The 27,351-nt window shown below is 37.2% G+C and overlaps 1 protein-coding gene across 1 annotated transcript in view; it reads left to right on the forward strand.

Moving 5' to 3' along the window:
* CNGB3 (cyclic nucleotide gated channel subunit beta 3) overlaps positions 1 to 27,351 on the forward strand; it is a 65,872-nt gene that overhangs the window by 11,574 nt on the left and 26,947 nt on the right. The window contains exons 3-9 of the mRNA XM_054190859.1: positions 3,330 to 3,441; positions 18,798 to 18,952; positions 20,391 to 20,576; positions 21,154 to 21,362; positions 23,248 to 23,298; positions 25,591 to 25,677; positions 26,910 to 26,974. Of these exons, the coding sequence (XP_054046834.1) occupies positions 3,330 to 3,441; positions 18,798 to 18,952; positions 20,391 to 20,576; positions 21,154 to 21,362; positions 23,248 to 23,298; positions 25,591 to 25,677; positions 26,910 to 26,974 (865 nt within the window). The remainder of the gene's footprint in view (positions 1 to 3,329; positions 3,442 to 18,797; positions 18,953 to 20,390; positions 20,577 to 21,153; positions 21,363 to 23,247; positions 23,299 to 25,590; positions 25,678 to 26,909; positions 26,975 to 27,351) is intronic.

Consider the following 27,351-nt stretch of genomic DNA (forward strand, 5'->3'; position numbering starts at 1 on the left):
AAAGTGACTGCCACATTGTTCTTAAGGGCATTCATTCCTTTGGGTCTGGTCTCATAAATCAGAAGGGCATGAGCTAGAATTAAGCAGTGAAAAGTGACTAGGGTTGTTTTTTTTTAAATGTGACTACACAGACAGCCCTCACAATTTCACACAGAAACAAACTAAGACTTGACACACAGCTGGCAGTGGTGCTAGGCTGTCATATCCTAATCCTAATGCAAATAAGCCCTGTGCTGGTCCTGGAGATTTATGAACTCTAAAAACTTGTGGAAATTTGGAATATTCATGGGATTACAATGTTTTCCATTGGTTTGAGTCCAGTCAGCATTTAATGGTTAGTGTGGGTTCAGGCCTCAGACCGAATACCTTGAGAATGTCTAGCAGGTTGAGAAAGCATTATCCTTCTGCAATGAGATGCTTATATGCAAGCACCATATTTTTTTTTACTTTGTGGTCTTGCCTTCCCAAACACATGTTGTCATTCCACAGATTGATTGTCTTATTCAGAAACCTGCTATTCTATATAGTCTGTCTACACTGGCATTTTATTTCAGATGAAGAATGCCCTTCTGAAACAAATCTCCCAATTGTCCCCTAGTGTGTTCTGTTTTTTTCACCAAAACCCTCTAGGAATGCATGACTTATTTTCTTTAGAATAAAACTCAACCAGAAGAGGCACTCTGTGAGTCAACGTACTTTACTCAAGCTGCTGACGGTCATTTATTTTGGAGGATCACAACAGACCTGGTTTAAAATACAGCTACCTCAAACAGATATGTTTTCGCATGGATGCCAGGCCGTCAGCACCATTTCACTGTTCTGATTGTTCCTGGTTGTATTTCCTGCTAGTATAGAAGTAACTACTGGCAATTACGATAACAAAGAAAATTCCCAAAGCGAGGTGATTATAGAAATGTTGAGATTAGTCTTGCTGTCACTCTTGAGTACATGGCTTTTTTGGCTGGCGGAGCATGAATTCAGAAGGGGAGCAGAAACCACGGCAAGTGCTGAAATTTTTGGCTCTTGCATCTTCCTTTTTTACAGCATGTTATGTTGACCACAAAACCACAGGAGGATTGTGGGCCAAGGAAAGCACAGAGTCAGTAGCATCATTTGTAGAGATCCCGTGGGGTAAGGGTTAAACAGAATTTTAACAGGTTAAGATTCAGTAGCAAGACCAACAAATAGGTCCAAAACCCCTTTATTTTCTGTACCTGCAGCTCGTCTGAGAGTTTCTGACAGAGAACGTCCTTGAAATTCCTAGGAAAAATAAATGTTATTTCACCATGATAATGTATTCACTGTGCTAGAAGCCTGAATCCATTTTAAATTTCCTCCCTCCTAAAAAAAAAAAAAAAAAAAAAAGTCTTTTTGACTGGAACTCCCAGAAAAGCATTCTGAAACTCTGTAATCAAATGGGAAGAAACTTTTTCATCCTTTCTTGAGCCTTCCTGGGGACAGGAACATCAGCAGCCCTCTGCTTCCTCACTTCCTCGCTTCCCTGAATGTGTGCTAATCTGTACCTTGAAAATTACCTGGCATATCCCTCAGGCAAGATGAAACATTCCCTAGCGTTATATTTCCAACAGACTTTTCCTCAAGATAGTGCTGCAACACTAACCGCTGCAGAAAGGAAACAATAATCTGCATTTCCATTAAGTGGGCAAGATACTGTTATCAATTTAAGCCATAAATCCAATTGAATGTCAGAGTTTTTAATGGAATTCCTCAGAAAAATCTTCCCAGCTTACAGGTGATAAGTAATACAGATCCTGCGGACTTCATACTCAATAATGCTAAATTTCTCTCAGTGATTATTTGAAAACTAATCCCCAAGTTGACCAGCACATTGGGGAGCATGATTTTCTTTGCCTTCTATTCAGTTCCTTGTGTGACTCTGGCTTGAGCATTTCTGGCATTTTCTTACTCTGCATGTAAAGTATCCATAGATACCTCTGTCTGAGTTTTGTCTTTGATCCTGTTTAAGAAAAGAATTCCTGTAAGAGCAATAGGGCTCACACAGGGCATTGTCGCTTCTTAACCTGCGTGCTGAGAAAAATCTTCTCTCCAGAAATGCCCCACTGGTCCTGTAATCAATTGCCCATCCAGTAAAAGTCTGAAAGAGCTCAAGAAACATTTCATTTGTTCTTAAGAGAAGCCTGGAACAAAAAATATTATTCCAAATATGAATAAATGATGGTAGGAGTGTAGTTTGGTTATCAAGTGCTGTAAACAAACTGACCCGCTGTCCTTCACTAAGTTTTGTTTCAATGCCATTTCAAGCAATCACTTTCCATCCAAGGAGCTTAAGAGTTTACTGTTGTGACTGCTTTTAGCCCTCTGAAATGAATAACAGCTCTCTAAATATGGAGATTAACTATCAGAAAACTAATCTTACACTATCTATCCAAAATACTCAAGGTTTGTTTTTCTTTGAGCTGTCTTGAATTTAAAATACAGCCTGCACAACAGGTTCCTGATTTATTTGCTATGATGCTTTGCTGCCAAGATTTTTCCTCTGTAATCACATTACTTAAACTATTTATGAAGGCTGAGTTTGTTCCTTCTTTATGCAAAGTGTCAGAATGAAGACAGCTTTCAAATTATTTTTCAGTATGAACATTTAAAATAAAGATATAGGACTACTTGGAAAAGTTAATCACATAAGGCCACTTAGGTGGCAAGAGACTATATCATTTGCATAGAGTTTGCTTCAAACCCTACAAACTTCCCACTTAAATTCCTTTTAAAAAAGTTGCTTGTAACAAAAATGAATAAATAGACTAGCCAAAGTTCTACGTACTCACATCCTTAATTATATATTTCAATCACAATTTACTCAGCAACAAACAGAACTGTTATGGCATCTGAAGCAACAAGAGGTTAATGGCAATTCAAACACTGGTATGAATTAGCAAATAAGCTACTCTTCATTTTTCCTCCTGTATTTCACAAGGCATTTCTGGACAGATCTATCTATCTGACCTCCACATATTTTTTTTTAAATAAGCACGGACTAAGATTCTATCGTACTGCATGAGTTCTTGTTGCTTATGAACATTGAAGACCTCCGTATTGACCATTGTTGAGCAGGGTCCAGATGCATCTATATTAAAAAACACAAATAAGTTACGTATTCTAAATGGTACACTCATGATAAGCATGTTATAGATCTATGCAGGAAATTATTCAAAGATCAAGTCCCAGAATCAGTGTCATATAATGCTCATCCACTGAAGAAATAATGGCAGCCAAGCTGTGATTCCTCCAAAAGTATTATCATAATTCTTTAAAAATTAGTATTCAAAAATTGAAACCTTTTTTCCTAGATACAGTACCAGTAAAAGCACCTGAGCCTTCAGAAATTGAAAAACCAACTGAACCAGATAAGACAATTCAACAGGAACAGCACCAGCTCAATGATGGGAATGAAGATGCTAAGTGAGTAAATTAAATTAAAAAATTAAAGTTTTTTTTCCTGACATCTTGACTTAGTATTTCTGTGTGCCATGCCTCCTGTCCTGTAAGGATCTGAAGAGCTTTATTTCAATTCTAAGGCACCATATATATAAGGAATTCATTTAGCATGTGCTTTTGAAAGTTTGCTGTGTATGTCATCCTAAATTGCAGGAATGAGGAAAAGGATTTGCTCAGCTACACTTATATACTAATTTTAACAATGCTGTTGCTCAGCTATTATTTCTCTACCTGAGCAAAGAAGTAAGTCCCAGGATTCTGCCCTGAATGGCTGGAAAGTTTGTCACATCATTCTGACTTCAAAGCTTTTTACCCCACATGGTTTTTTTGCTGAGTTATACCATTAAATCAACATTAGTCTCTGTAACCAGAGGATTAATACTGTCTCTTCCTGAGAAGAGACAACAAATTAAACAGTAATGGTCCTTCAGGAGAAAATCTGGGGTCATTCAACATTTGGAAAAAGCTTAGGTGACTGTTTTCCTAAAATAGAAATAAGTGTGAAATCTAGAAAACAACATTCTTGGAATACTCTACATTCATTACAGAAGCGTAGATTCATAGAACAGCTCAGGCTGAAAGGCTGCTTCAGAAGGAATGAGGTCCAAACTCCTGCTAAGAGCAGGAAAAATTTGGAGGTTAAACCTAACTCTCAAGTTAGATCAAGTTGCCCAGAACCTTGTCCTGTGTAATTGTGAATGTATATCTTCAAGGGTGGAGTTTCCACAGTTGCTCTGGGCAATCTGGTCCATTGTTTGACCATCCTTATTATGAAAATTATTATTTTACATATAATCAAATTTTCCCTTGCACTAACTTGCTTCTGTTGCCTCTCATCCTTCTGCTGTACCTCCAACAACAGTCTGGATCCATGTTCTCTATAACCACACACTGGGTAGTGGAACACTGCAATTACCTCCATTTTCTCAACTCTTTTCATCTGCAGTCTGAACAAACCCAGCTTTCTCGTCATCTCCTCATACGTCCTGTGCTCTATTCCTCAGTCATCTTAATGGCCCTCTGCTAGTGTTGCACCATGTGGTCAGTGCCTTTCAGGTAAAGGGGAGACCGCAGCTGGAATCAGATGCAACTCATAAATGTCAGAAGGAAATAACCACTCCCCCTCAATCAGCTGGCTGTGCTTTTTCTAAAGCGTAGCATGTAGTTAGCCTTCATTGCTGCAAGAACACACTGTGGATTCATATGAAATTTGATGTCCACCAGGACCCCCGGATCCTTTTATGCAAAGCTGTTTTCTAGTCAGTCAGCTCCGAGCCTTTACACTTTCATGGGGTCATTCCATTCCAGCTATGGAAACTTGCATTTGCCTTTCCTCAGCTTCATAAAGTTCCTGCCAGTCTGTCTCCCTCAGCCTGCTGAGATCCACTTGAGTGGAAAAATATGGATACACTCAGCCCAGAACAGAGTAGAAGCTCCTCCTGCTTGCTTTTGCCTTCTATGATTTTGATTATCCTGATGACACAAAGCAAGAGTCTTTCCCTGACATGGAATTATTTAATTTATAGAGAAGATTAGCTATTTCCTCTCCTTCACCAAGAAAACCTTTGTAGTGCAGCAGCAAGGAATACTAATGCATACGCCTCTATAAAATAATACATGCAATTAAAAATAACTCTGACTAGAGTAACTGGAAATGTTATAAATAACTTGGTAATTTGAATGTGAATCAGTAGGTCAACAAAGAAAACCTAGATAAAGTGTCTCCTTGTCGTTGTAGGATATGTTATTAGATGCTTATAGTTCCACTGGTAAATCCTGTAACCATGGTTCACATAATTACAACATGCTCATGAAACAAAGGAGTATGTTGCTTATTAGTAGAAAGCAAAATCTGTCTGTTAAAAGGAAATTAAAAATGTTTATGTTAAGTATTCTCAGAGCTGTTCTGATTCACTGTCATGTGTGCATCCAGATATATCTAGTCAGTCTAATTTGAGCAACGGTTTCTAAAAATACAGTAAATCCGTGGTAAATTCTGTCAAAACAGTTACTCGCTAAATTCTGCAGGAGAGCTTGGGAGGCATGGTACTGATGTCATCACATTGGTATGAAACTAAACTAAACGGATCTATTATACAGCTTTCAGAGCTGGAGGGAGAACCATTTTAAAAATGTGCCTTTGAGAGAATTTAATTCATTGCCCCTGAAGATTCATGGGAGTATATTCAGACACTGTTCTTGATCAAGGTCACTACCTTATTGCGTCTATGTGTTCGAATTTACTCACTAGAATATTTTTAAGGAAATCAACTGTCTTTATCACATGAGAAAAGCTGCATAAATATGTACGCATATGGAGAATTTGTGTCAAATAGATACATGTAGTCTACAAAAACAGCAGAAAATTAAACATGCTCAAATCACTCTCTAGCACTGAGGCCAACTAGAAAAATACAAAAAGCCTCCTGAAAAAGTGCCAGTTGTGAATTTTCTTTGATCAATGCTAATTTCTGGGTATTCCCATACCTGGGAATTATTTGGAAAAGTGCTAGTTTGACTAGTCAGAACTGTATCAAGGACTGTTCATACAATTCAACAGGATAGCCAACTGACAGTCCCATTGTCCGGGAGTTTTCCCTGTCACTGTTTAATCTAAATTTGGATAATGTCCAAATGGAGATTAGTTATAAGTGGTGTCCCTTGGGGATCTGTACTGGGAGCAATGCTATTTAATATCCCACACAGACAGCGGGATCAAGTGCGCCCTCAGCAAGTTTGTAGACAATACCAAGCTGAGTGGTGCAGTTGATTCACCAGAGGGAAAGGATGTCATCCAGATAGACCTTGACAGGCTTGAGGAGTGGGCCCATGTGAACCTCATGAAGTCCAACAAGGCCAAGTGCCCAGAGCACCTCAGCTTTCAGGGAAAGGATGTTAATAGAAAAGGTTTCACCATATTTTCTGTTACTGTGACTTCTAACTTTTTCAAACGCATCTATGCAGGCTCAGATACATAGACTAAGGAAGAGGGATGAAGGCCGTTGTCCTGTTTGAAAATGTACACTTTTCATTTAGAGCAGACCTGTGTTTGTTCATGCAGAATTTCAGGGGAAATTAATGAGCTTCCATGTAAGGACTTTAAATTTAAAATCTTAGGTAATATTGTTTTATGAACAATGGTACTAATGTAATTAACATATCTGAAATCATTAAGACTACTTATACGTATGATAGTTTACAAGATTGTGCACCAGCTGTGTCCTTCTTCCAGTTCAGCTACATTAGAGTAGCTTTTTATTCATCGTCCAGCACAGCCTGTATTATCTATTAATAGGAAAATAGGGTTTTGAACTTCCTCTGAAAGAACAAAACATTTTTTTCTCTTGCTAAATGAATGGCAGCTTTGACAAAGACTGCATTTACTCATGAAAATTCCCATAGAAATTGTCCATGAGAAAAAAAAGTAAGTCTGGCTTTCCCTCTCAGCATTTTCTCATTTTTGAAATACAGAAGTATACAGCGACGGATAAACAGTAGAGAGACACAGCACTGGTCTCAGCCACCTGAAGACTATGTCTGAAAGAGGAGACACACAGGAATGGCTGATGTGCCAAGGCGCTGAATTACAGCTGAGGGACTGAAACTTTTAATGCCTGTTTCCTAATGGCTTAGATTGGATTGCACACAATTCTGCCCTGTCTGCCAATATATTGTTTCTTCCCTCCATCTTTAATGATAATGTAACAGAACGATAGGTAATTTCCATGAATTGCTATTTCCTGAGCAATAATAATCTCTGGGAGGGAGGGCTAAGACTATGCTGTGTCTTCACAGCAAGAAATGAGGGAACAGAACAACACTCAGGACCTAATTTGCACTCTAATAGAAGACAGTGGAGTCTTATTAACAAGGAACTGGCATAAAACATCATTGCAGCTTTTATAATATATTGAGATTGCTTTCTGTTGGGGAGGGTTCCTAAAAGCGGGTATGCGCATACACAATCCTGCAACTTTTTGAAATGCAGTGCAAGCATTTCACATGAGGTACTGCACAGCACTTAAACAAATGTGGCGCGTCGTCGCCAGGGAGGTGCAAGGAGCAGCCCCTACCGCAAGGACTGGGGAGCTGACAACATGGCGGGCAGGGCAGGGGCCTCCCCAGCCAGGGCTCAGGCCCAGCCCCAAGCAAGGTGGTCAGGGCGGGCACAGGGGTAGCAGCCAAGGCCAGCCCAGAGCCCAGATCACCAGGCAAGTCTGTGGTGACAAGACTGTTACCTTATGGCCTTGCACCAACACAGGGGCACCTCAGAAACACACAGGAAGGGCAGCAGGAAACCGCCGTTTTACGAGACAGATCCTGAGAATAAAAGGCTCTGATAAATAGACAATATGATGGTTTCTTCTGGTTTTGAACTAAAAGAAAACTTTTTAAATATGGTGAAAGAAGCATTGGCAATGTTATTTCTCTGCAGTGAGATAAACCCAGAAACATACCTTATCAACAACAAAGTTGAAGGAATATTTTAGGTACCAATAGAAAAACTCTCCTGACTCCAGAACACCTTGTTCTGCAAATGGAATATAGCTATTTGTACACAAGAGAAAATGACATAACATGCTTTGTGAGGGTACTGTTCGGAACTCAAAATCTAACAAAAAAATATTAAAATGCCATGATTTAGGTGATCTCAAAGGTGACATAGGAGAGGCAAATGTGAGACCTTTGTATGATCCTACACTGAAGGCTGGGAACCAACATAGAGCCTGTGGCATACGGTAGCTGATGAAGAGGAGAACTGTATAAAGTGTTTTCGCATGTAAGAGTAGAGGGGAGACAGATGCCTAAGGAACAAGTAGTAGTTGATTGTTGATATCTGGCATTAAGGGATGAGACAAAGAAGTTGCAGCAAGTCCTAGAAAAAGTAGAGTATGGAAGAATGGTAAACAAAGCACCTGAGTGTATAGATCAGAGAAAATGGGATACAAAGATCCTCCATGACCTCTTCTCTCCTCTGTATCTTTTAAAAGCCTTTAAGCCCGGCTAAAGTGGTAAGAGTGTTCCATCTTCCCAGATTACCAAGGTGATTATGATGTACTATTTATACTAAGGCAGTACTCTGAAATCCTAGTCAAGGATCATGAACCCTACTCTGCAAAATGCTGCGTAAAATGACAATCCATATTTGCAAGCTGCATATCCAAGAGTACATAAAGAAAAAAATACATCAGGTAACCGGGACTTCAGATGCTTTTAGATTTCACCTCAAGATCTTACATATTCTGGGTTATGTTTTGAGAGGAACAAAAAATTATATCTGATTACACCACCTTCAGAATCTAGGTATTGTAAACAAAACACACTCATATAAAATGCACTAAATAAATTTTAATAAAATATAAAAATTATACAAAACACATTTAACATTCCCACCCAGCAAACATACTCTTCTTATTTTGCTTTTGCAAATTCAGAAACACAGCTTTCAACATTTTCAAAAAAAGGGGGCTCCAGTGTCACAAACTGCCGTATGAGTGCAGGTGTTTCAGGAAGACTGAGTTTTGTGCTCGTAGTTTGCCTTTTTCATAGACATATCCTATTACCTCATAGACTATACTAGTCTTTTTCAGGCCTATAAAGGAGATTTTTTTTCCGCTCTAATTTGGCTAATGGCAAAAAAAGATAACAAAACAAACAAAGATTAAGCGGCAATTTGCTATGTGGTGCATAGCCAGGTTAATAAAGAGAACTCCTGCTGGTAGCATGTTCTTAGTGAGTAATGCACTTCATTTAGCTCAATTACTTTGACCAAGAAAATTACCGTGCTTATTAGTGCTTGCCATCCACTAGTTGCGACACATCAATTCACCAAACAGATGCATCTTAGAGAAACCATGTCCTATCACCAGAACAAAATCTCAGCACCCTGGTGAAACAGACCCAGTATCAACCCTCTGCAGGGTCTCCAGAAATCCTTGATTACTGTAGGAACATCAGGGACCCAAAAAGATGGCATTCATGGCACTAAACTCCAATCAGTTTGAGATGAAGTAAAACAAGGCCAATGCTGGGTACTTTTGAAAAATCCCAGTTGAAACATAGTTACAAGCGTATTTTATAAAGGACTAATACCTTTCCTTAGTTGTTTCCCGCTAATCACTGCAGTAAACAGATGGAACGCATCCAGTACATTTTGTAAGTCTGACTGAAAAGACATTAATGGATTAAAAAAATCAAAATACTTTTCTTAGCACTTATATTCCTTCTGCTTAGGTCTTTCTTTCAGAGCTTGTCACTTTTAGTGCTTTTTGGATTCGAATTTCTGCAATGGCTAAATTGAGAACCTGCAAATTAAATAGAAAGGTGATGGTGTGCTGCCTGTTCTAAAATGGATTAAACTTGCAGTAATCATTGCTGAGATGTATTTTCCTACAGCCTTTAAATTCAATCCATTCTGCAGGATGCAGTTACCTGTGCTGTTTAATGCCATTCACCCTGCATGACAATCAAGTAGGTAGCCTGCAGTTTATAAGGTAGCAAATTCGGAAGTTTTCCCTTGAAAACTAAATCAAGCAAGTAAAGGGACAGGAATGTCATTCTACATGCTGCTTCTTTTTCATTTTTTTTTCTTTCTTTCCCTGCATTATTTTAAATTATTTGTTCATAATATTCATATATATTTATTTCTGACTGCATAAATGGGAGAAATTATTTTTTTAGAATATGTAAGAAAACAAGATTATAGTTTGACACTGATTTATTGCTTTAATTAAAAGCATTTTGGGTAATTTCCTCTATTGACCCAAAATTTTTCTAAGTAAGAAGATACTTTTTTGTGAAGGAAGAAACAATAATTTACTAAAATATATTATCTCTGCTATTATCTATTGAATCAATTGCAGGGTAAAAAGCTAAGCAATGAGAATTGTGACAGGTACACTAGTGTGTGTAATATAATTGCACCAAACGATTACAAATATAACAGTGTCTTCATAAATCTAAAAGACAAATCTAAGATATAATGCTTATTATCATTTAGTAAAGGAAAACTGATTATTACTTCATGACTAGTGTAAGTATTCATGCCTATAATTAATCTTATCCAACACCTGTTATTAAAATATCCCATCTCTAGTTATTTACTCATTTTCCAAATATTAGCTACTTCAGATGAAAATGTCCCATGTTGTGCAGCACAAGAGTAGAGGAAACAGCAACAGGCGGAGATACGAGGATCATATGAGAAGTCAAAGGGGTCTGGGACCCCAGTCTTACTCAGTGCCCTGTATAAATGATACTTGGGAGATGTGTGATGATCTGTTGTCCATAGGGAACATGCCTAACTTTTTGATGAATTGGAAAAGAATGTGGCAGGAGCCTGCAGAAGGTGAAAGGATGGTCTTAGCGGTAATTGAAGCTCATCTCAGAGGAATGGGTTCTTTCTTTCTCTCAACAGGTTTCTTTGTGATACTGGGAAAGCTACATGAAATGAGTACCTGCACAAGTGGCTGTATAGCAGTTTACCATTAACAAAGGTAGACTTGCAACGACGTTGATCACACCAAGCTAATTTTATATAATTAGCATAGACAACAATACTATGTGGCATTAAGTTCAGTATACTGTGAAAGTCTACCAGGGTTCCCAACAGTGGAGCAACTTTAGTTACCATGCAAGCTGAATCCATGCCACCACTTCCTTCTCTTTTCTTTTTACCCTCATTGGTTGAATTAGTGCTTCCTAGAGTGTATATCAGCTAAAAGATTCTTATTCGGGTGCTCACACCTGTGCACACTGAAAATTATAAAATTAATGAACATTCTTACTCAGCATACAATTATTACCCTTTTCCCAAATCCTTTTCATTTCAAATTCAATTATTCCCTTTTCCTTTGCAAAAAAAAAAAAAATTGCAATAGGAATTGACAGTGTTCTAATAGCCAAAAAGTAAGATAAAAGGAAGAGTAGAGACTCTACTTTTTATCCTGTATTCACAGTGGATAGGAAAAATTGTACAAAAAGAGATTTATGATGAGAAAAGTTCTTACAATGAGACTGGTGAACCGTTAGAACAAATTCTTTAGGAAGATTATGAAATAGCTATCACTAGACATATTTAAGAACAGGTTAGACAAGAATCTGTGAGGAATGGCACAGGTATACTTCATCCTGCTTCAAGCTGTGGGCACTTGGATTATAGGACGTCTCAAAGATGTCTACAGCCTTATGCTTGTGTGATTTTTTTAGCATTTGTATGAAAACAAACCAGAAATGAAATTTATTTTTTTCAGATTTGAGACATTTTTTTACAACTTTTTTTTTTAAAAAATCACTATGGCATATGTTACAGTGTTTTCATTTTAGCTTTTTATTCCCTGCGTATTAATAAAAACTGAAGAATAGAAAGTTTGAAGAAGGATCTGTTTTGTGCTCATGAACTCTGTACAGCACTGGATCATACTCTGATTAAGACATTTTTTCCTTAGCCATTGCATATTAGCTTATGCAAATAAATTATGAGTTTGCATTTAAATGTGTTTGAATGTAACAGATGTTATGTCTATATGAAAAGAAATATCTTTTAAAATTCCTGATAAGAGGCAGATGCCCCAGACAGATCTAATCACTTACAGATAAGAAAGCCCCAATGACACAACAGCAGCAGATAAGGAAATAAGTGAGGGAAGACCGCCTCACTTATTATCATATGGTTCTTTCTTAGAATATTATACTTTTGTTCTAAAGCAATTAGTGTCAGAAAGGATGCTGCCCTTATTTTTTTACATCATAGTAAATATCCAGTGCCATTAAACAACTTTGTATCACCAGTGACATTAAAGAAAGTGATTTTTCAAAGTTAATTGATACTTTCAACATTCATCCTACTTTCTTTTGCATAGCTGATACTGCAAAATTACTAATTAAAATGAAGTCTTATTCACATTTTAATCTGGTACCTCAGTGAGAGTTCCATGTGTTCAGCATTGAGACAGGCTTCTCCTTAGAGACTGCTGTAAAGAAGATTAGAGGATTCACAGCCTGTTGTGATTGAATAAGTAGGAGGATTGTCAAAGAAGCTGCTGTGACAAACCTTTGAACTAAACAGAAGGGAACTCATGCAGCCTAGATGATTAGATTTCAGTCTGCACTGCATCGAGAAGTTTGTGCTGAGTCCAATGCCAGTAGAAAACTCTGAAAGATAGTGGCTTCCTCGAACATTGTTGCTTCTATATCCATTTTACTGTATGAATACAATGTGACATCTGGGAAATGGATGATCTCTGCATTTTATTTCAAGAACACTTGCTTAGGGCCCAAACAAGCATAATTTCTGTACAAAGGCTGTGAACTAAAGGAATATCATGAATTCCAATGGAAAGTTTTATCTACATGGTGTCCACGTGAACCTTATTAACGCTTATGGCCTATTCTTGCTTCTATGTATAACCAAAACTAACCTAAATATTATATCACTATGTTTAAATTAATGAAATATGCAAGAAGACAGATAATAGGGCATAACTAACATCAGTTTAAATTGAAATTTCATTGTGAATAACAACTCAATCCTAAAATAGAATGAAAATAAAATGTATTTTGTTCTTCTTCATTGAAAAGAAAAGTTAATATTTACTGTCAGTATGTCAAAATATACTGCCAGTATATGCAGCAAATAGAGAAAGACATAATCTTCTGGATCAGTAAAGGTGGGTCTTTCAAACACTTTCCCTCTTAAAAGAAGAGATGATGGGGCAGAGGAAGATACCTGTTTCAAGACTGCTAATGAAAATAAAAATTTAATTCAGAGCTTTTTGAAATTCCATGGGATCTAATGTGTCAACAGTTTGTTTCAAGACTGTAAGATGATATATTTATCTTAGAAACTCATCTTCTTAGGACTTGAGCTGTTGAGATTTTTGGTAGCCGTGGACCCAGTGTGGTCCCAGTGGACCCAGAATACAAGTTCCAAACCTTTATATATTTCAAGTTTGTTTGCTGAAGATTTCCTGTCATGCTGCATCCATTCTCTTATGTTCTTGGGAATCACTGCCTACAAAAGTTTTCATGATCTTAGCTAATGTAATCTTTAAATCTGTCATGCTTGTTTCAACTGCTGCTCACTCATATTAGAAGGCGGTCTAGAAGCCCAGTTTTTAAAAGCTTAGAAACTTTCTTCAGACCTTTAACTCATACGAATTCATGATGTTTCTATTCACGTTCAGTCTTATTACAATACTGTTCCTCAGCTCAAATACCTCTTTTCCCTACATGGTTCTCCACTAAAATATGGATTTATAAACAGCGATCATATTGCCTATCAATCTGTTTTGTTGTCCTTTTTAAAGCAAGGTTCCCAGTAGCCTTGATCATTCTAAGAGACCTAGAATACATTTTCCTACGTGAATTCACCTTTTGAGTATAGCTGGTCAGAATAACTCTCACCATTGGCTTATATACCAATATTAATGCTTCCTTCACTGGCAATACGTCAGATGCATTCTAGAGTTACATGTGCACCAATGTTTTTCATAGCCAGATTACAGGATGGCTCATAGACACCCTGCTGTTGACTAAAACACTTGGATATTTATCCCTTTGTCATCTGCAATTGATGATCCCACCATTTACAAAAGAAATTCCTACAATTTGTTTCTAAACTTACATGTCTCCATGATGCAGTATGAGATTTGTTCTTGTTTCTATTACTCAGTCTAAGTAAGTCAATTTTTCCTGTATAGGAATCAGTTCTACTTTTTAATCTTCCAATCCAATGTCCTATCAAACGTCATTAGCACACTACTACATTTTGTACGAATATCATTAAAGAAAATATTAAAGCTCACTCCTAGAACTTCATAAGCTGCCTGTGCAGGTGAAGGAGAAGGATCGGCTCCTTTTGCAGGCAATTCAGGACAGAAACCTGTCTTAGCAATTCTGCACCTCTCCTCAGAAGAGCCTTCTATTGACTATAAAGGGAGCATAATCAGAGTAGCTAAAGTCAGGCTTTTGGAGTACCCTTGTCCCTGTATCAAGCAGATGACTAACACATTTTTTTCTGTTACAGAGAAACATTAGGTTTCCTAGCCAGTTAGGACGTGTAAGCTTAGACGTGGAACTAGGGACAGATAGCGGGTTCTGGTTTCTATAACATTACCACGCTGGGATTGTCATCACAAATTGAGGATGTGTTTTTGAATCAATACCCTTCATGATGCCTACAACTACATTTTTCTATCTCACTGAAATTCTTCTCAGCTATACCATCATATTTTATGGAAAATTTGTATAGCTATGCTTTGCCATATCCTTCTGAAAACTGGTTATTTGAATTAGGGATTCTCGATAATTTATTCAAGACACCGAATTATTTTTTCAAGACACGAGTTTAAAATACAATCATAAATCATAATGCCAGTGCTCAAAAAAACCAATAAAAGTTCTATTGCAAGATCGAGAATTGTATTTCCAGGTAGACAGGAGAAAGTTTCTTAACTGCTGCAAAAAGAAGGGTTAAAACTGAAATCAGCAAAAAGTGCTGCTTTCACGCAGCAGCATACGTTTATGAAAAATATTTTCTCAGGAATCATCTGGTAGACAAAAGGTGGAATTGAACTCAGGTATTTAGTGTTCATGGCTAAAAAGCAAGAAAGAGTTAAACTTTAGATTGCAACTTAGGAAAGGGTAAAATGAACTTATTCTGAAATAACTTATTGCATTTCTTGATCCCTGTTTTGGTTGAACTCTTGACACAGAAAACTTCCAAGCCACAGTACTTAACAGATGTTACGTACACTAGCACACTCAATACAGTATTTCCATGGCCTGTTCTTTCAAGGCCATTTTCTTCCACTATGCTATAGGTGTCTAAATCTTTTCTCTTGGCATGGGGAGAATTAAGGCACTGTAATTTTATTCACTAAACAAACAAGTTAAAACCTACAAGTTAAAAAGTTAAAGCCTACAAATTAAAAACATAAGAAAACTATCTTGTTATTATACTTCTAGTGTTACCTATGTTGCTATTGTTAAACAAAATATGTTTGTGGTAATAACAAAACTGTGTGCGTGGTATATGAGTTGTGGTCCTGACTTTTTCATTTCCTGGGCCATGTGAAATTATTACTTCTGCAGGGAATAAACACTTCCACTCTGTAAAGGACTCTATGGTGTAGTAAATAATATAGACCTAGGCCTACTGTAACATATTGCACAAAGGTCAGAGATAAATTTGCTTAAAGAATAATATATCAGCTTAGAGACAAATCCTAGCACTCAGTACAGCTCAGCGCAGGAAACCGAAGGCAAAGCATCTTTCTGCCCAGCTAAGCAGTGTGTCAGTAAGGCAGCAGATTTACCTCCAGCTGTGCAGATCTGCCCCTGTATGGCACAGACTATTCAGATACGTAACACAGACAGGGATGAACCAGGAATTGATCGATCCCCACAAGTTTGATCACCCCCTGAGAGCTTTCATACAGAGAATAAAACCAAATAGTGCCCAGTATGAAACCGGTACAGTCTGTAATTATAACTGTGAGGTGAGAATGAACATAATTATGGATTCAAAATAAGGCATTATCTATCTCCTTAACAGAACATGCTAAAAACATAAGTCAAACTAACCTTTCTCACAGGCACAAGAGTGCCTCAAAGTCTGAGGAGTACCAAACCAGAACCAGAAAACGTTGCATGTGGTATGATGGACAAATTAAAATTATTGTGTGGTCTCTTTAAAGAGAATTATCTTAGCAGGGTCTCTGACCTGGAAAATGTACTTTTGTTCCTGCTGGCTGTCATGTTCTGCTGACAGCTATGTGTTTATGTATATTAATTTATAAAACATATATTAACAGAGTTAATAAAATTTTACCGCATGAAAGAGTGCACACATAGTGAAAGAAACATCACCGAACAGAAAAGAGAGAAGAAAAAGAGGAAAGCACCTCAACTCTGCCCAGGAAAATGATCTCAGGCCAGACAGGAGGTGCTGAGCCAGACCATAATTTCCACCGAGAATGCCGCATGTGGTGAAAGGCAGCTGCATGGCACTGGCATCACACATTCAGGGCAAAGCATCACCTAAGGCCAGAGATGGAGTCAAGTTTATTAAAAGTGATTTAATCAAGTTTGAATGGGCTTCATTGGCCAAAATGACTTAAAGTGCACCCCCACACAAGGCACATGTACAATACACACCTTCAAATTAGCAGTGTTCAACCTGCAGCCTCTTCTGTCTGTATTAACCAGAGAAAATTTAAAGTAACCATTTCATTGCTAGAAAATAATGCAGAAGATAACGCAAACCAAATGAGAAGCAGGGCAAGGAAAATCAATTCTCATCAACTGTGGGGCGAATAACTTTAAACAAATTCACATAGTTTCTAAGCAGTACCAAATAACAACATTGTTCCTTTGGGCTACACTGCAATGATAAAGCACAAAATTTATGATAGAGGAGATTTTAAGTTTTGTTGGAAAGGCTGTGAAATAGCAAGAAAATCCCACGCATCATATAGTTTATCCCTAGAAAGCTGATAGAACGGGCCTTTGGCTTGACACTTTTGATAAGTGTATTTTAGTATAAGATAGCTAATGCCCCGAGCAAATACAGCAACAGCAAAGAGTAAGAATTATTTTAAATTCTTTACATAGAAGCTGAAAAACTAATTGTGACATGTTAGCTCAAAACAAGAAAGGATTTCATTACACTGCAGATGGCCTGAGCAAAGGGAATATGTGACATAAAAGGAACTGTGATGAGATTACAAAGTATATCAGAACTGTTTGATTAATCTCCTGTCTGGGGAGTTTTAAGAAATAGACACTACAGAAGATTTAAATTGGAGGAATGATAAGCACATACTTCCAGACTTCTGCTTCTTCTGCTTTTAACAGCTTATCTGCTGAAGGATTTTCACATCCTTAAATTATACTTCCTTCGGCACCGTGATATGGGTTATGTCTCCAGAAAACTGTGTTTCTCAAAAAGCTACACGCATCCCACTCTGACACTCTCCTTTTTTAGTTACAGCTCCTTCTGTTGGGAACTTCAAAGTAGATTCAGGTCTTGAGGAGACATGGTGTTTATTCAAAGATCACTTGGAGTGTTTTTAATTTCTTCCCTACCCAAGACATTGTCACACCACTTTCCCTCTACTCATCTTTGGGAAGCTCTTCTCAAGAATCTGGAAATTTCAGGCGCGCCTCATTCTTGGCCTGCTTCTTCTCTTGCTGTAACATCCACGTCACCATGGAATTTGGGACAGAGCTGAAAAACTGACAAGAAAGAAAGAACAATTCTCTGCTGTACTCCCTGTATAGCTCCTGGCATAGCTGTCAGGGTTTCGGTACAGGGGCGGCAGTTGTGACCTGTGTGGGAGAAAGTCTCAAGCTGCTCTGCACCGGTCACTGCTGTTTCCAGGCAGCTCTGACACCAGTGTGCGACACCAGATGAAAAGTGTTGAGTCTAGGATACAGGAGAAACCCTATATCCTGGTCTCCACATAGAGGAAGTCCAAATGCATGGCCCAGCTGCCAGATAGGTGGCACTCCAAAACAGCCCCAGTTTGCATAATTGGATACTAACAAGTAATTGAGGATGAAATTTCAAAAGAGTTGATCAAGCATTAGTTTTGGTGCAGAATATGAGAATGTAGGCGTTTGAAAATGAACCATCCTCAGGTTTGAAGAAATGCTGTGAGTGCCGGAACATCAGCTCAGTGTTACTATGACCCTGAGCAAACACGCAGTGGGGAACTTCTTACAGGAAACAGAAGAAGCTTCATCAGGAACACCAGTGGTTTGTTTCCACTTGGTAAAACATGCAATTTTTACATCATATTAGCTGATATCCATTACAAAAATGATATTAAATCAATTTTCCCGAGATTAAGAAGCATAAAGTAAGCATAGTCTCTCCTCCCCTACCTGCACATCACAGTCTTTAACTCAGTTATGCCCTGTCATCATTAGGATATTACCATATAATAATGAGCACATTTTTATGCACAGATGGTAAGAGCTTGCTTCTTAGCAAATACACAAGATAAGTTCTAGGCCTTAATTAGCCACAGTAGAACTTGGTGAAAAGCAGCAGTGGGAAGTCATTAGTGTAGTGGTCTATACAGAGAAATATCTGCCTGAAATATCGTGTAGACTGCTGCACGTAGCCAGAAATATCAGTTGACATAAGCAGTTAACTCAGGTGTCCATTTACCATGAACTAAGTGATTTGGATAAGCAGTGTGGCAAATAATGATCCAGTCTTAATGTCTGACTTCTGCTCAGAAGTAGATTTAGCACTGTGTCCTTCCAGTGGTTTCCAGTATATTCAGCTTTTTTCCTTTTGTTTTAACTAGAACACAGAAGCCAACACCTTCAGGTTTCCAAACAAATGAGTATGCTGATGCCCAACTTCAACAGATTGTCAGAAGAATGCGCGAAAGGGCAACAGTCTATAAGGAAAAGCTGAAAGACCCTCTGCTGTCTTCCCCTGAGGGCAGTCCTACAGCTTGTAAGTGACTCCAGAAATAGCTGTCCATTTGCTGAGTTTAAAAATGAAAATTATTTTGTGGGAATAGAAAATACTGTCATAAAATTTTTGAGTAAGTATGGCGTGTTTACCCACTGAAATGGATGTTTGTGCCCGTTGAAGTCAATATCCATATTAGTGTACAGTAAACCAGGTCCTTAGGTACGAGCTCCCTTTGAACCACATGACTAAAGAATTTGGGTAAAAAATTTTGGGCAATGTCTAGAATCATCCCTGTCAAGTAGTTTTATGTATATTAAAATAGCTCCCAGATATGTTTCTTCATGCAAATGAATCTGAAACATACGAAGAAACACATATATCTTATAAGTACATATTAGTCACTCTGAGATTAGATTTACTGTATGAAAGTAAGTAAAATTTTGGCCATGGCAGCAATCTTCCAGACACACCGATGACTCTGAGCACATGCTTCAAATAGAGCAAACTCATCCGAAATTAATTAAACATTTACTTTTGACAAAATATGAAACATAAAACAAATACAATATTTTCCCTTTTTAGAGGAAAGTTCAACCTTTTTTTTTTTTCCTTTTCACAAAGAATTGAGTGTGGTGATTTTATATTCTACATATTTTAGAAGCTCTTTATTGCTTACCTGGTTTTTAATAAGCTGGAAAAAATAGCGCCTGAAGTAATATAAACTATACCAGCTCATAAAGGAATTACTTTAAAAAAATATATATGTATATATTTCTTTGTTCTCTTTGTAGAACTTGCAATCATTTATTTCCCAAATCATTATAAATCCAGTTTGCCAGTTTACTGCTGGGACTGTGTATCTTACTCAGAGCTAAAGCCACCATAATGGGACAAATATGTGGAAAAAAATTATCTGTCCCAAAGACAGAAGAACTGGGGTCAAAGAGGTGCCCCAAGACTTTTGTAAGCCCAGAAACATACAAAACCATAGGCTTCCCATTAGTTTCACCTGCTGTATCTTGTATATCTGTTCTCAGGAGAGGGGAGAGATCAGCCCATGGCACAGACATCTTTTCTTATTTCCATCCTCACTGCATGTGTTATTTGAAACAGTCACGCAAAGAGAGATGCCCAGTGGCACTAATGAATGCTAAATTATGAATTACCTTATTTCTTGTCAGTCTTTTATGGCATTACTTGTGGTCACTGTCCAAGGAAATACAGTAATATATATATTGCACTCTGTAACATGAAGTACCACGTTCTTGATAGAAAATGTACATGATCATATCAGTGGTGATTTTATTTTCCAATCTGTTTTCTAATGCATTCAGTATTATAATGAATTGTAGCTTTAGTCACTGCCAAGTGTTTTTAGAAGAGTTTTTAACATGGTGAGGCTCTTGTACATGTTAAACCAGGGTGTAATAATTAAGCCATTATTAAAATGTCACCCTCTATGCCATTCTGTGGCTAGCACCATCAAAGAAGAAGCCTCCACCCCCACCAAAAGAAGAAAAAAAAGAAGAAAAGAAAGAGGATGCAGAAGCAAAGCCAGAGGAGGATCATTACTGTGACATGCTGTGCTGCAAATTCAAAAAACCTCCACTGAAGAAATACATGGAGTATCTGCGGCTACCAGACAGCATAGACTCATACACAGGTAAATTAAAAGCCATGCAATAGAATGGGGTAAAAGGCATACCGAAGTGACCTGCTATTACATAGTACCTGTGAACCGCTGTAAGATCCACATTCCAGTTCACAACTCAGAGGGACACATAGATCCTGCCCTAAAGAACATTTATTCCAAACAGGGAAAAGACATGAAAAGTGATAACAGTTGTAAAGATGGTATGCACAAAGCTGGTATGCAAAACGACAATTAAAAAACAAGTCTTCTGATTCTTGATCTAGAATTTGTCCCATTCATTACGGCCAAATAATTCTTTTGTCAGTTATAACATGCACCAGCAGCATGCAAAATGTTTTGAGTTTCTTCAGATGCATTAAATTCTATACGCTCTCATAAACTCATCTTTTTTCCCTTTTTCAAATTCTTTGTGTGACTCCTAGTTCCAAGCTGTATCGCTTTAGCAGCCTGTGCCATTGAAAAAGGGTGACTGGTAGATTGCTCTGAACAGAAACGTTCCCAGAGACTGCAGTACAATAAATGTGTCTAAAAGAATGAGAAAAGATTCTAAGTTCATGGCTGTAAATTCAATGTTTTTTACTTTCAGATCGCCGTTACGTAGCATGGCTCATGCTTGTGACAGTCGCCTATAATTGGAATTGCTGGTTTATTCCCCTTCGCTTTGTGTTTCCATATCAAACCCCAAGTAATATAATATATTGGTTTACCATAGACTTCATTTGTGATATCTGCTACCTGTGTGACTTACTGATTTTCCAGCCCCGCGTGCAATTTTTAAAAGGTGGAGATATAATAGTAAGTATTGGAAGTGGGATTTCCACGGGTAGTAGTTGTAGTGTACATTATAGAAACTCCCTCTAATCTGACGCACTTTTTCCTGCTATGTCAAAATTACGAAACTTTATTAATCAAAGGATAGCTATGTTCTTCACTGACATTCCATTATCTTAATTTTGAAGAACAAAATATATTCATTGTCTAGATACTTAAAAGAAAAAGCAGTTTTGAAAGTAACAGATGAGAGCAGTCGGAACAGGCATAAAGCTCTTTCTCATCAAGAGTAAATTGGTGCAGCTTCACTGGAATCTATGTACTCATACATGTATGCATGTGTTTGTATGTTCGTGTGGAACTTTCAGCTTTCTATTCACCTTGTGTAAGAATCGTAGTTGAAGTGGTATTCTGCTAGGGCTGGACAGGATACCTGTGTTTTGTTACAGATTGTGAGATTGTGTGGGTTTTTTGCCAAAATCAGAGCAAACCCCTGTAATTTCAGGATGCTTTGAAAAGAATTTATTTGAGATATTTGAGATATTGTATTGTACATTCAATTTTGCTTCTTGCTACTATTTTTGTGCGATTTTTTATAGAAAAATGGAAAATAAAACTGTAAGCAAGTACCTGAAAAAAGGTAAATCTTGCCCTTAATATATCAAAAGGGCATCTAGAATGTTAATTTTTCTTTAAAATCTTCCCTACTTTTGATTCTTTACCTTCCTATGGAAGAATACCTAATGTGGAAAAAAATTAGTTTAGATTACTTCAGTGGTTCATCAGTACCACTGATTACTGTGTCCAATAGACATAAAATTCAAAATTATATATCCTCAAATGTAATTTGGAACTAGCTTTAGTTCAGTGCTTTTACACAAGATGTTACACATTGTGCATACAAGATATTACTGATACCTTTACAAAGGAATCTCAGATAAAAATATGCAAATATAGTTTGGGTTGATATTAAATGCAGTGCAGTGTAATGTATTTTTCCATGTCAAGACATTCAGTAACTGGCAATCTTGCCTAAATCCCACAAAACTCAAGTTTTATGAACAAGGTTAAAACTCTAGCGTAGAAAGCTTATCGGGTATTTCACTTGAAGCTGTTTGTAAAATGCATAGATTTTAGAGTGTGAAGAGATCATCTACTGCCTGATCTCCTGCATTTAGTTTAATGCTTAAACTGATAACAGTAAAAAGTTGGCACGGAACTATCCTTAATATTTTAAAGTTATTTTTAAAGTGTCCCTGGTATAAATACAGAAAGTATAATAATAGATACATTTCTTTAGATACTTGTGATTACCCTTTCTTATTAAGGTATTAGCATCAGTTCCCATGGAGAGCAATTTAAAAATAAATAGCTAATCATTAGTAATGAATGCAATGTTGATTATTATAATGCTAATAATGGTAGCATGTTAATGCTAGCTTTCAAAGAGCTAATTTTGTACAGCACCATCGGAAACATTCTTTGCATTTTTCTTGGAACCACTGAAGTCAAATAGAGGTTTTGGCCCTGAAATTGAAGGGGTCTGGGTCAAGCACCAACTGGTGGAGGTGTCTTGAGCGGGAAAATCTGTGGGAAAAATATAAGATAATTTGCTAGAGCAAAAGCCGGACTTGGAAAAAATCAGAGAAACCTCAAACCTGATTTTTTCAAGTAGGTCTAATAAAATCTGGTTTAATGTAAACTCGTCTAATAAAAGTACTACTTCTTCCTACAGATATTTGTCCATTCATACTTTTAGACCATCATTAATATAACTGTCATCATCCCTACTATCAGAAGATTATTATTATCATTATCATTATTATCATTATTATTGTCGAGTACCAGAGGCTCATTCTTGACATTCTGTTCTTGACTATGCCTTTTTCTGCTTTTGTTATCACTGTAGACAGACAAAGTGGAAATGAAGAAATTCTACCACAGCTCTATGAAGTTTCGGGTAAGCAGCCCCTGTGTCACTGATGTGAATATGTAAGTTCTGGCTGTAGGATTTCATGGGATTTTTTTCATTCACTGAAAATCACTGTTGGTTTAAGAACATCAGCAGAAAGCATTGGCTTGATGGCAGGTCAGTGCTCACCAGCTGAAGATCGCCATCTTCATAAATAGTGCTTACTCGTAAAACAGAATATTAATTTTGAATAATAATAAATAAATTAAATAGAATTAATTAAATTCTTTGTTTTGATGAATTTGTACAAGGTCATCCCCGCACACACTGAAAGACAATAGCACAGTTTGCCAGGATCCATTAAACAAAATAATAAATCTTGAATTTAAATTATGACTCCATTCAGTTAACTCTCATGTGTGGTACTGAATAGGTCATCACTCACACAAGCAAACAAAAATTCAAACAAAGATTTTTGATGCTTATTGCACTCTGTAAAAACAAAGATGCATTTGAATTAGGAAAATTTTTCATTTTGTTCCTAAATATTGTTTTTTGCCAACAGAGGATAGGTACTCTATTGAATTCCTGATGCACATCCAGCTTTGTGACACTGAGCCCTCGTCCCTCAAATCTCAGTTATTGCCCCCTTCTCTTCGGTAAATACTTTTGCACCTGCCTCATTTCAGAGTTAAATTTCTCTCAGTGACTGGGGTATTACTACTTATATACTTGAGGTTAAGCTATCCAAAAGTGCAGGAAATATACACTATACAAGGAAGTGAGTAGAACAGAGTCAAACATACAGCAAGAGAACTAAGTGGATATGTATGGTTTTATTTCAAGTTCACACCTGCAGTATGTTTAGTGCTCTTGATTTCTGCAGAAACTAATGACAGTTTAGTGAAACTGGGAGTCAAGTGTTCTAACCAAATGCAAGATAGAGATATAATCTGGGAATTTGACATATGATTAAGTATTAATTAACAGTTACTGATATTAAAGCACTTCTGACTAAATTTTGCTTCCTCTTAGACATATGTCTGAGAGAGGGAGAGAAGCCATAAAAGGCAGTTTGTCCTCAATCAATTTTTTGGTTTGGTATGCTTTTTTCACAGAGTTCAGGTATTAACTGCATCTTACTTGCATGGAATAAAAGATTGGTGCTGCAGACTAGTTGCTGCCAACACAAGTTATGTCTCCCGGGGCAAAGGCATTTCTGATTACAGTGAGATGAAGCCAACAGTTCCACATCCCTGTTTTGTTCCCAAATAATATCAGCAACGGAGCAAGGCATCACAAGATCTTTAAAAAGGCAAAGCCAAGTTTGCCACAGCTTTCCTTCTCTCCACAGAATTCTTGGAAAGAATCACTGAATCACAGAATGATAGGGGTTGGAAGGGACCTCTGGAGATCATCTAGTCCAACCCCCCTGCTAGAGCAGGGTCACCTACAGCAGGTTGCACAGGAACGCGTCCAGGAGAGTTTTGAATGTCTCCAGAGTTGGAGACTCCATCACCTCTCTGGGCAGCCTGTTCCAGTGCTCTGTCACTTTCCAAGTAAGGAAGTTCCTTCTCATGTTTAGATAGAACTTCCTATGTTGAAGTTTGTGCCCCTTACCTCTTGTCCTGTCACTGGGCACCACTGAAAAGACCCTGGCCCCATCCTCCTGACACCCATCCTTTAAGTATTTATAAGTGTTGATAAGGTCCCCCCAGAATAAAGAATAAAGTAGGCAGATAAGAAGAGTGATGACACAGTGATGTACTGCAGGGAGATGTTGAAAATCTTAGTGGTATGGGAAGGAGAAGCATCCAAATATAACAAAAGACAATATCTATTAAAAAAAAAAAATAATCCGAACTTGCCATCCTACCATGAATCTGTTGTCTGAACACGACTTCTGCAGGTTGCAAGCAAGGAGTCTAGTTCATCGTGTTCCCACAAATGGCAGCCTGGTTTTAAAAGTCGTAAGACTACTAAGAAGTGCTTGTGGAGTGCTCTCCCCACCTCTACTCATCAGCCACATTTTAGTCTTGTTAGAACTATAATTGAAATAGCAGAATGTATTAGTAATCAAACATCTGAGCTACTGTTAATAAACCCCATGAAACAGATGAAAATCTCAGGCACAGGGGACTTAGAAGCAGGGCAGAGCAAAGCTGCTGGGGTTTTCAAGGCGATAATCTTGCCTGCCAGTATTTTGGAAGTCAGAGGCTTAGCGTGCTGACTGTTCAAACATTATACTCAATCATGATACAATCTAAGTAGCTTTTTGACAGCAAGTAAATGCATTATGATTATTGTGAAGTTTAAATTGACCTCTCTGCTCTTCAACAGCTCGATGTGTTATCAATATTGCCATTTGAAGTTTTATACTTTTTCTTCGGATTTAACCCAGCATTTAGAGCAAATAGGATGCTAAAGGTAAGATCTATGTTAGTGATGGATGGTTAACCACACAAAAATACTTTTATAACCCAATGGAAAGTTGTTTACAATATCTAGGAATATGAAATTTAGAAATTGGAAAATATCTTCAGGATAAGATACAATGTCAGTAAACAAACCAACAAAAAATACAAGATATAATTTAGCCAAATGAAACCCTTATTATCTTATTTTTATTCTGACATTATTATTTCCTGCTTTCAAAAGGTGTTTTGTGATTAACACTGGTTTGTTTCCTTCATTTAAATTAGATTATTCTTAAATTATCTGTTTAGTTTTCAAAGATGACTAATTAATGCCAATGTATCTTCCTCTTCTGTTGATAATGTCAGGTGCTTAAAAACAAAGGAGGGAATTTTAAGGACAACTATACTCAGCATACTTAACAATCATAAACCCACTTTTGTTATCAATTCCAAAGACAGCTGGTGTTGTGCAATGAAGGGACTGAGAAGGGATTAGGCAACAGCTCTCTCCCTGCATTTCATGGTACCTAGCAGGCCATTCTGTGGGTAAATACAAGCAATACATTGACAAAGAATTGGCTTTCATTTAAAGTTGGAGGGGGAACAAGAACTCTGAGAATAAAATGAGGGTGCTCTTCACTTCAGTTTTCAACAAAACTTCAAAATTCCATAAATTAGAACCAAAACAATATGAAAGAATGAACAGTTAAACAGTACCTCGTGTTAGGCAAACAGATATGTACCGAATACAAACAAAGAAAAAAGCTACATGTGAATATGAAGGGCTATAACTAAACTACAAATAATTAACAGGAGGAATTGTTACTACATGGTTATCACCTAGTATGTGGTTGTTAATACATACAATCACTTACTGAGAATTACTGGAATTTCAGAAAGAGTAAAAAAGGTTTTTTTATGTGTGTAATTCTCCCTGATAAAGTTGCCCAAGCAATTACATATCTTTGGGGAAGTAGAAGTCATTCATCTGCAGCAGTCTGACCTAAACAGCAAAGCTATTTCTACAATCAGATTAATGAGACATTCAACACACAAAACAATGTTTAACGCAATTTTCATCTCTGCTTTGCAGTTCACCTTTTAGTTAAATGTTTAAAGAAAGTCAGACTACTGAAAAATCCGTTATTTTCCAGATGTGTATGTGAATTAATATCAGTACTATTAGAAAAAGATGTGTGGTGAGGAATAGTGATTGGATTACTTAATTTGTTTTCCATTCAGCATAACACATTCTTTGAGTTCAATGATCGTTTGGAAGCTATCCTGGACAAAGCATACATATACAGGTATGTGCTTTTTTAACTCTTGTAGCATGCAAAGCTTGGCATAGAATGCATTTCATTTGGTTTCATGAGTTGTTAGTGAAGCACTGGATGGAATATGATACAGCTTTAAAAGTTCAAGATTTTTTTTTTAATATCTGTCTTTTAATCATTAAAATAATAAATGTAAAGCTTCACTCACATACGAAATCTAACTCAGTTCAGCTGGCCTGCTTCAGGCAAAATGTTCACCAAACTGAGGCTCCTGTCAAAATTTAACTGATCAGAAGTACCAGAAGTTTCCTTAGTGAAAGAGCTAAAGAATGTTTCTTTACGTTGCTAATAACAGTGCCAAATCCCCAGTAGTTGTTTATTTGAACTTAATAAGAGTCATGAGCTTG

Source organism: Rissa tridactyla, chromosome 2, assembly GCF_028500815.1.
Source record: "Rissa tridactyla isolate bRisTri1 chromosome 2, bRisTri1.patW.cur.20221130, whole genome shotgun sequence".
Classification (NCBI taxonomy): domain Eukaryota; kingdom Metazoa; phylum Chordata; class Aves; order Charadriiformes; family Laridae; genus Rissa; species Rissa tridactyla.